Source organism: Oculina patagonica, chromosome 11 (assembly GCF_052425735.1).
Source record: "Oculina patagonica isolate OP01 chromosome 11, crgOcupat, whole genome shotgun sequence".
Taxonomy (NCBI): domain Eukaryota; kingdom Metazoa; phylum Cnidaria; class Anthozoa; order Scleractinia; family Oculinidae; genus Oculina; species Oculina patagonica.
The window spans coordinates 20,643,019-20,653,690 of NC_135768.1; the positions used below are offsets into that span (position 1 = coordinate 20,643,019).

Below are 10,672 nucleotides of genomic sequence, written 5' to 3' on the forward strand. Positions count from 1 at the left end.
AGTTAAAGCTAATTTTAAATATGTCAAATTTGTAAAACCACGATTGCACTGTATTTATTTATTATTTTATCACTAGTTAACTAATAATAATAATAAATTGTTATTAATCCTGCAATTTCTGACTTGCATCACAAGAACTTGTGATATCCATTAGAAGAAAGAACTCGCTTGCTCTTGGCCTCGTCATCTGAAACAAGAAAAAAGAATTTCAAAAAATTTCTTTACAGTCAGTATTGCCACAGGTCAGAAAAAAGTGGCACGTTTTCTCTTTTCAAGGTCAGGTGTGAGTCTCAAAGGCCCCAAAAACTGCTCAAGCACAAAATCTTTATTGGGCTCTTTTCAGACGGATTTTTTGAGTTGTGAAAAACGTTTCTCAAAGTGCCCAATTTTCTCCCAATATTTTTGAGGATCTTTTCATGATGTGTAGCACAAGGAATAGCACAGACATATAACATCACTGCACTGAGTTAAGTTCCTCATGTACACATTAAAATTAAAAAAACATTCCATGAAAAGCTGGCAAACTTTTATCTCTAGCGATTAGCACAGTTTCAGCATTGCTTATTATTCCACACTGGTTTACCTCTACAGGCAACTTAATGTAAAGGGAGCTTGTCCTAAGTGTTTAAAGCATTTGTGTTAGTTTTTAATGTAGCATCTCGCAGATCAGGTTTCAGATGTATCAAAGAAGCTGTCACACTTACGAGGAGCAATAGGATCAAACGAAGGTGGCAACTGAGTGGCATGTTGAACAAGTTTGTGCGTCAATACATGATCACTTACTCCATACCTGAAATGAACAAGAAACAATCATTGTTTGCCCTCAGTCACCAATATATTTATATAGGGTTAATGGGTTTGGAAAAGTCAGTCAATTCACATAAAACTATTTGTACTTAGTCCTGCCAAATTACAATGGCCATTTTCCAAATTTAAAAGTAACTTACCAAAATACAGTCCAGTTGCCATTTGTGCAGCTACCGTCACATCTGATGAAATACCTGAGGGGCAAAGAATAAATTTTAACTCATGTGCAATATGACACCCCACAGAAACAACTACATGTATCCCACTTCATTTATGATGTGTGTCATATACATGAATGTAGTAAATGGCCTGGCTTGCCAAAAGCCACCCTGTAGCTCACTGGTTAGAACATCTGATCAGTGTCCAGAAATGCATAAGTTCAAATGCCATCAAGGATGCTTATAATACCTGAATTAACATCTGTCTCTTATATCCGAGTATCTCAAAGTTCACCAGTGACCTCAGATACTGTTTAGTTATACAGTGATTTGCTGAGGACTTCCTCTTCTGCTTTCTCGATTTTTTTTTTTCCATCAGCATTCAAGATAGCTGGATTTTACTACAAAATGAGAAGCTTGACAGCTTACCAAGGATTAATACGATTTGTTCCTCTGGACCTCCAGAATAAACTGCTAAAATCTTGTTTTATTTTCTTCCACAAGTTATCACTGGTCCCAACACCCTGTCAGTAACAAACAATTAAAATAATTAAGAACTGTGCTTATTGGAAGATTAATAGAGTAAAATCTATGGAGACGTTTTTTCTTATTTTTTGGCACATACATGTACAGAATTTGAAAAAAATACAGCCTTTGAATCTCAAAAAGTTCATTCAACAATTATTTTCTTATCTAAAAGCATTTTTTAAGTGTCATGGCAGCCACATTTATCGATTATTTCAAACATTTCTTTTGTTTGGGAAATGAGTTATTTTTATACATGCATTTCCTGTTATTTGGGAACCTCAGATATCATTGTATGGAAATTCTCTCATAAAAAGGGGTTCTGTTACACCCCTCTATTTAAATACCTGGCTGTTTCTTCCAACTGTAAATTTATCCAGATATGGTATACCGTCCACACCATCTTCATTCGTAATCACAGCTGCTGCACTGTAACTAAGAGATAAAAGGCTACTGGTTGGCAAAAATCAGTGCAAAGATACAAATTCAATTACTTGTTTCATACCCTGTTTCCCATTGGTAAGGTAAGTCAAAGTGACTAGGAGTACCAGGGCTCACCAAAACCCCCGTCCGGTCGTCCGGGACAAGTAGATTTTCCTGTCGGGCAAGTGACTTTTCATGCTCACTTGCCCGACAGGCAAGGGCCCAGGCAAACCATCAATTAACTTAATTTCTAAAACAACGATTTTGAAATAAAGCAGTACATTTTTGGCCTATTAATTATTTTGTCATGTGTAATCAAAGGCTGTAAATGAACTTTTACAAAAACTAAGGAAAGCTTTTTGGCGGGGCTGGGGGTTCATGAATTATTAATAAGAACCCGGGCAAGGGGAAAAAGTGTCCGGGCAAGCAAAATTTGAGAGTAACTTGCCCCATGGGCAAGCTGGAATTCAAGTTTTTGTCGAGCCCTGAGTACAAACATGTATTTCTAACCCCCCCCTTCCAGATGGGATGCTAGTCCATTACAATGTTTCCCCCTGTATTTGGTTTGCTAGTTCCCATTTTATACACCTGGAGTAGAGTGAGGTACTGCAAGAGTAAAGAGTCTTGGCCAAGAACACAACATAATGACCCCGCACTTGAACCCAGACCACTGCACCCTGCCTCCTACATTCACTACTGGGGAAGTACGAAGTAAGTTAAAGTAAAATAAAAGGGACAAGACGTGTTTTGAAATATGCCTTTCACAGGGGGGGGGGGGTGCAGATAAAAAATGGAAGGTCCATATGGGGTTTGGGATAGTACAACCTAACAGGTTGTTGTCTTTACAAGCAAACTTTTTGTTGTTATGCATAGAGACAGTACTTAGGAGAATTTGTTCTGACATCTGAGTTTAAAAAAGCTCAGCACCAACTAACCTTTCAGTCACATACAAAGTGTGAAGACGATTTTCCAATGTTGAAAAATATTCAGCATTTAGAGGTTTATCAAATGACCTGGAAATTAAGACAACAATCATTTTTTTTTTCACAGTTGTATGCCAAACCTACAAAAAACCTCCAATAATTATATTTTAAGCACTATAATTTTTTGGCTTTTCTCTTTACAATTAATGTGTTGGTGGTGGTGGGGGGGGGGGGGGGGTTCTCCTTATAGTGGACTTTACAAGGAGGCTCCACCTTAAAGGCTAACCTTTTCCAGGTTGGAGGTACATAAAAGGGTAAGGATTTCACAAGTTGAGTATGGAAAAGGGCAGAGAAAACTGTTATTTAAGTTGTTTAGTAAAGAAGAGTGCATGTCATTAATTTTGTGGGATTTTTTGTGCAAATCCAATGTACAGTGTTGATGGTTGACTTACTTAATTAAAAGGTCTTGCAGTCTGTCGATATCAACAGTATCCAGTGAATGGTGTTTATGAATTACTTCTGGTCTGAGAAACATTGTTCCAGAACCTAATAAAAAAAAGCAGAGCATAGAAAGGTGTTTGAGCATTTTTTCCAGAACAATGAGCATAACGAAAATAGTGCTGCTGCTGCTGCTGCTGCTGCTGCTGCTGCTGCTGCTGCTGCTGCTGCTGCTGCTGATGATGATGATGATGATGATGATGATGACAATATCAACGATAATGATGCTAAAATTATTCCAGGTCACAACTGGAACTTGTAAATTTGGTTTATGAGGAAGAAAACACAACAGATAACCTAACACAGGGCAGGGAGTGTGATGGTTGCGTCTGCACGCACCCACAGGCCACAAAGGTTTGCCTATTTAGAAAGTAAGGGTTAAAATGACTCTCAGAATGCAGTAAATGTGGACTAAAACAATTTGATTTTTCAAAGTTTCCCGGGGGAGAATACCCCCTGACTCCCCAAGATGTTCACACCTCTGGTGCTCGCACCCGTCCATGCAAGATCCTGCCTACAGCCCCTGTAACAGTTACAAACTCGACTTGGATATGTTTAAAGTTAAAATTAATGCTAGGTCTGTGGTTTGAACCCAACTAAAATGACAGCATTAACTGCAGTCAACTTGCTGGACTTACCATTATGAGTAAACAATTCAGGTATTAAGGAGTCTGCACTCGTGATAACAGCAGAAGAGTACTCAGGTAAAGTATTCAACAACTTTGCAATTGAAATCACCTAGAAAAATTACATGGACAAAGAAACAGAACATTTATAACTCAGTTATATGAAAAATAATTGGAAGCGATCCATGCTGCAGGAGTTGGAAATAGTAGGCCACTCCTGGGAAAGAGCCAAAGCATATATTAGTAAAGAACCGTGTGCGCTAAGGAACAATGATGATACGAAAAATAAGAATGCAAACTTTAAAAAAGACTTTGAGTCTTATTAGTAGTAAATACAACTCAGCCAATTAGATGACATTACATAGAGCTCTGTTGTGCAATATAATCAGTATAAAATGTTTTTGCCTTGAAATAACCGATGTCTCTCTGATGGGGTTGTACTTATGGTCTAAATTATACCATAATGAGTACAACAAGAGATGCCTGATTTTCCAAGTACAAAAAAGGAGTTCTTCACAATAACATTAACTAGTACAGCATCATTCAAATCTCAAAATACCTGTTCCCTTGTTGTCCCATTGTGCCATGGCTGTTGCAGCAGACAATCCAGATCATCAGCAACATTAACATTGCCTATTACCTAGTGGGACAAGATTACCACATCAGGAGAGTCGCGCTAACAGATGTACAAAAATGGATTACAGTAAAAGCCCGCGAGTAAGAACCAAAGATTTTAGAACCTGTTAGGCTAAAATTTGCAAATTAGTCTGCATTTTTATAAAACCTATTTAGCCTTAAATTTGGAAACAGGTTCTTATTTTCTAAAATTGATTAAAAATGTTTGGGTAATGAGTTTGGACAAAGCATTACTGTGCATGTATATAATGCCATATTCTAAATTATTAGTGCTTCTATGTGATATGCAAATTTTATACAACGAATAGGCCGAATACCACTAAAAGTTCTATTAACGTCAATGTAAATTTTCTTCAGAAAATAATACCTTGAATAGCCTAAATTTGTGTTAACTACCATTTATATAAGAACCTGTTTAGGGTAACCTGGAAAAAATAAGGTTCTTACTCGCGGGTTTTTACTGTATCTGACGGACAGCTGACACAAATATGGTATAAAAGAACCTTGTAAAATTAGGAGCTTTTAAACTAGAAAACAAACACTCACATTTCCATGCCTATCAACCAGTCCACCATTCGTATTGAGAAACATGACTTTCCTGGGTTGAAGGACTTGTGCTATCCTGATGGCAGCATGATTAGAGTCTACACAAAGCACTTGTCCTGATGGAGATTCCCCGACTGCTGTCAAAACAGGGATGTGGCCGGATCTGGGGTCAGTAAGTGAGTGAATGAATTTATAGTTAACATGCTGACACTGTTATAGGTCCAATAAGATATAATTACAGGGTTTTTAACTAAAATATTGACTTTCCACTGATGAAGGGCTGAGCCCGAAACGTATGGAACTTTGAACTGAGAACTTTTTTTACTTTGTACAAGAACAAGACTATTAGAAACTATTTCCATTGTTCTCTTTCATTTAATTTTGAGGGGTGTTGTTTCATGGGTTATAAATTAGATCACTCTAACCAAGCTGTGTTTTACCTAAGACACCACTGCAAAGGTTTTACATCCACTTTGTCTATTCTTCCAAGAAAAGCATTGCTGAAAGGAAAAAACTTCAGTTATGAATTATCACAGTAAGTTATCTCAAGGAAGAAAGTAGACTATAACACTAGTTTTTTTAGTCCATGAGATTCTTGTGTAAGATGGGAAAGGGTGCAGTGCAGCATGCCTAGCTAGTGAAGCCAGTGAACTTTGGGAAGATTGTATTCCATTGGGAGGGGTGGGTGGGGGTTTGGGGGATAGTGGGAAATAGGATGAAAAGTGGGAGAGACTGAGTTAAGGGACGAATATGTCTGCAGTGCTACACAAGCTAATGGAAGAATGAGGAAGCCAATCAATTGATTACCAACTGAGTTAGTCCTTCTCCCTTCTCAAAAGGCAATGAAAAAACAACAGGAGGTATTTGATAAAGCTGTTTAAGGCCAAGTAAAAAAACAACAACAAGCAAATGTTTCTCGTCCTTGCCCACTTCATTTTTGGGGGCCACTTCTCTTTTTTTAATATTTGTTGTTGGGAAAGTTGGAAAGAACAAAAACCAACAGGCGTTACTCCTCAATTAAGTACAAAGAATATACTGTGAGACACATGTGGCTTTTGTCTGCGTTTTAATACGAACTTAAGCCAAAATTTCAAAACCTCAGCACACTACATGTAGGTTGGTACTGGAGAGGTCAGGATTTATTTTTCAAGTTCATTTCTGGAGAATTTGACGATGGAGAAAATAATTGAATAACAAAAAAAGCGCCCGCCTGCTCTCTTTTTTATAGAAATCCAGACGAAAAACATTTGTTTTTTTTACTTGGCCTAAGTAAACATGGCCCCAGGATCATCCAGTGATTTCTTATACCTACCCAGGGTTTTCCTGTTCCAGGGCTGACAAAACATGACCAGAACTCATGAAAGGTCTTGCCTTGCTGCCATGCTCCTCCAACAGATCAACAAGTTCTATGTTGTCTTCAATAAGTTTTGCCTTTCTCTGCCTGGTATCCCTGTTTTTAAGATCACAATTGCTGTCCAAGCCATGTACTATGATTACAGGCATACCATTACGATGAAGGAATGCCAAACAGGAGGCGAGCTTTTCTAACTGCAAGAGAAGTTTTATTGAATTAAGGCAGTGCCACACTGCTTTGAAAATCCAATCCTGGTTCAGACAACATTGATAGCCTACTCCTGGATTAAAAAGTAAAAATCTACAACCATTTTAAGGGTGTTAAGGGGAGTTAACATGATACCGGGATGACTTTCATGATACTGGTATGAGTTCTTCCCAGCTCTTTCTCCCAGATCTGTATTTATAAATTTATACATGACACCAGCACAAAATGTCATATCTGTGAGAATGAGTCATACTGGTGTGAATCCATTCCAGTTCCTTCTTGCAGCTCTTTATTTGTTGACATGATACCAGAAAGAATCACACCAGTGCAAATAGCGAAGCGCACTTATGACGTCACAGAATTTTAACCCCCGTTGTGACTCGGACAAAAGTCAGACAAACAAACCGCTCTCCGTAAGAGCGATGTATGGCAAAATGGAGTTGGCGGGCACTTAGGCATACGTAGCGATTGTTTTACAATACTATTGCCAGGTGGGCTCAGAATTCGAGAGAAAACCTTAGCTATGCAACGTAGAAAGCTAAAAACTTGGTTTGAGACAAAAGGTTTGTCAAAAAAGCGATTATTCAAGAAATGTAATGTTTCCCCTCAGCTATTGAATGGATTATGAAGGCTCTATTTGGTGAAAGAAAACTTTTATTTTCACGCGAAATGCAGAATGTTCACACTGTTCTAAGTGGCTCATTGTGCAACAAAACAGAGCCAACCTCCGATGTATGCCACGACAAAATTACACAAAGAAACGCTTGTCCGATCGGTCTCCTTGCCTGCCGAGTTGTCGCAGCAAAATACAATTTAGACTGACGAGCCCGACTAGCTGCAGACTTTCAAAGCAATGGGGATAAATAGCAGCTTTATTAAAAGGAAAGCCCTTCAAACTGCAACGATATATCTGATTATACCATGAGAAAGTCGTATGAATAGCATAATATTTTCTTCCTCTATCTTTCGCAACAGACGGCCGGCCCGGATATCAGTGCCGTCAAATTCGAGAATTTCTTGCAATTGCCTTTCTTTTCTAGGGCCTAAATGAAGCAAACATACAAGAAGTATTCTTCGTATTTCGTCGCAAATTCTATAATCTTATCAATGATAGTACAGTAATTCGCTATCTGCCGCTTAAATTTCACGGCATCCTGAATAATTTTGCAGTGGGAATCAAGGTGTCATTTCGGGGTGTCATTGCCCGATCTTCGACTAATAAATTCAATTTCGGGCCATGTTTTGGATACCTTGAATCTGTTTTTCACTAACTAAAGCAAGAGTGATTAAAATCTACCATTTTTCGGGCCTTTCGAAAGTATCGGCCTCAAATTGAGCCTTTATCGCCTTTTTTTCTTGTCAAGAATACGTCCTTTCCATACAAAGCCTTTGGCCAAACTCAAATTGTTGTCCGACTCATGCGGGGGGTCTCATGCGGCGAAATCTATTTTTAGTAATAGTGCGCTTCGCTATTCACCCCAGTCGCTGTTCTGGATTAAGTTTTTAGTTCCCATACAAAAACTTGTATCAGTATTATGTTAACGATAAAGGGTCCCACATTTGTAAAGTTTTTCATCCAATCCAAGATGGTGTGGTGTGAGCCATGTTGGCCATGGGATTAAGAAAAAGGCATTTTAAGTGTCCCTTTATGGGGGTATGAAATCATTGTCAATCTGGTATGGAACTTGCACTAGTAAGAATTTTATTCCTAAACACCCCCTAAGACTAAATCAATACAAAACCAATAACCACGTCCCTTGCAGCATAAAGAAAAAATTAATATGTTAATTTTTAAACAGCTTGTTTATCTCTCTAACTTATAAGTTGAATACCAATTTGTTGATACAACTGACCATAAGTTTGTCCTCCAATATTCTTGAGTCCACTTGTACCACAGCAAAAGGCTGATCAGGGGCAGATTCCTGCTGCTGGAACTGACGCAGCCAATAACGGGCTTCCTTTGGATCAGTACCAATCTGGTGAAAACAGCAATGAAAACACCTCAATTACGTTAGTTGAAAAATTTTCCTGAATCAAATCCAAAAATTAGCTCAATGTTAGAAGTGTGTCTTGAAAGTAAACCATGAAGGGGGTGAGTTTGCTGGTATAAACCTGGCAAAAGCTCAACTTTCAAGTCCAATATTAAATATCTGTCATTCTTCTTTTTCTTTTGCTTTTAATAATTTTTCGTATTGCAATAAGAGACTAAGTGATGAAAAAGTTTACACAAACAAAATGAACGTTTAAGATCGAGCATAACACTTAGGGCCTGATTACATGAGCCGGGCTGGCCCGGTTAGCCGGGCTGGCAGGGCTCGAGACTAACTTTTTTGCTAACTAGCCAAGTGGCTAGTGACAGCTTTGATTTCACTAGCCAAAAGTTATTTTCTACTAGCCACAATTTTTAAGCATAGTTCTTCTTAAGGGGAGGGGGAGAGAGTGAAAACAATGTGCGATAATGTTTAAACCTTGAGCCGTAAAAATAATGTTCCTTAAATCTTCATGTTTTTTTTCTTACAAAATTGGGCTTATGTTCTTCACTATAAAAATTGTACATCTACATGCGTTTTTGTCAACTAGATTGTGTAAAGCTTCACATTCTATAATGTCAACAGTTTACTTGTTAGTTATATTCTCTGAGAGACGATTGTAATAAATGCGGTTTCTTGCCACTAATGCCTGTTTTAATCACTAGCCATTTTGGCTAGTGAAAGGCCAAAACCTACTAGCCAAAACTGCATTTTTACTAGCCTTTGGCTAGTTGGCTACCGTTAGTCTCGAGCCCTGGCTGGCTCGGTTTGCCGAGATCTCGGCACGTCTGTTAAACACAACAAAAATCAACTTCACGATTACATGACAACCGGGCCAGCCCGGTTAGCCGAGATCCCAGTATCGCGATGCCGGGATCTCGGCTAGCCGGGCTGAAAATTTTCCATGTAATCGTGTTCACCGGGCCAGCCCGGCTAAGCGGGCCAGCATTAAATTTCTCTTCTGAGCACAATATCCGACGAAAAAATCAATGCTACTCCTTCGAAATAGGATGTAGAGGTAAAGTAACCCATCCAGCTGCATAAGTGCAAAACATTTAACCACCAAATTGCCGGAAAAAGGTGATCAAGATCATTCGTGCTCTGATCATTCGTGCTGAAACCGGGCTGAAAGTCGTCTCGGCAAACCGGGCCAGCCTGGCTAACCGGGCTCATGTAATACCGCGCTGAAAGTCATCTCGGCAAACCGAGCCAGCCCGGCTAACCGGGCCAGCCCGGCTCATGTAATCAGGCCCTTAAGCTTAAAAGCTTTAAGCTTAAATAAAGAAGCATCTTTAAAGTTTTGAATATAATAATTGTTTTTTACAACTCTCGGGTGATTTGTTTACACAACTTACCTCCTCTAGAAACCGTCTTAAATCCTGTTGCTTGCTTGAATCATGAAACAGCTTTTGACTTGAGGTAAACATACATCTTTCAGGAACTTTTCTACCCAAATGACCTCCATATTTCAGCTCGCAATCTTTGACTGTTTTTGACGCACGGCCATGAACGAGTCGTCCAAAAGGCCGTCCCAAAACGTGTGTTCGCCTCATGTTGTTTTACTGGCATTCATGATAAAAGATGTCGTCTTTAGAAGGTTCAAACACCATCGCAAATAAAGTACAGATCTCTTTTACAAATGTGTTCTTTATCACTTCCAACTTTTGAACCCGCGGCACGTTGAACCACAATTCAAACGTTTGATTGCATCATCCGTGCTGTTTTCGGGATCTTTAGAAAACCACGAAGACAATTACCAATAATATAACTGTTAATTGAAGATGTAAATCCCTCCATCCATTATGATTTAAATTTGAGATAGAACAAGATCAACCGGCCAAAATTTTACGACTTGTTTATGTTATGGCCGCCGTCGTTCCCAAATTCCCGCAGCTTATCTATTTCCTTGATTCTGATTGGTTCTCCTGCTGGTTGCACG

The 10,672-nt window shown here is 38.8% G+C and overlaps 1 protein-coding gene across 1 annotated transcript; it reads right to left on the minus strand.

Moving 5' to 3' along the window:
- Window positions 1-39: 39 nt before the first annotated feature.
- Window positions 40-10,608, minus strand: LOC144630694 (N-acetylglutamate synthase, mitochondrial-like). The gene is made up of 14 exons (XM_078489070.1): window positions 10,089-10,608; window positions 8,557-8,679; window positions 6,455-6,690; window positions 5,583-5,642; window positions 5,143-5,305; window positions 4,520-4,600; window positions 3,973-4,072; window positions 3,289-3,382; window positions 2,849-2,926; window positions 1,838-1,925; window positions 1,395-1,489; window positions 948-1,001; window positions 705-790; window positions 40-187 (listed from the first exon to the last, which is right to left on the minus strand). The coding sequence occupies exons 1-14, from the start codon at window positions 10,284-10,286 to the stop codon at window positions 129-131; spliced, it is 1,515 nt and encodes a 504-aa protein (XP_078345196.1). The 5' UTR covers window positions 10,287-10,608; the 3' UTR covers window positions 40-128.
- Between the last annotated feature and the right edge of the window lie 64 nt (window positions 10,609-10,672).

What these genes read in the sequence shown, in the direction of transcription:
- LOC144630694 (XM_078489070.1), bottom strand. Translation starts at nt 10,286, where the DNA reads ATGAGGCGAACACACGTTTTGGGACGGCCTTTTGGACGACTCGTTCAT. An exon ending in TAAGACGGTTTCTAGAGGAG is followed by an intron (nt 8,680 to 10,088) that starts GTAAGTTGTGTA and finishes TGTTTTCACCAG; the next exon opens with ATTGGTACTGATCCAAAGGA. An exon ending in GGCAACTGGACTGTATTTTG is followed by an intron (nt 791 to 947) that starts GTAAGTTACTTT and finishes TGTTCATTTCAG; the next exon opens with GTATGGAGTAAGTGATCATG.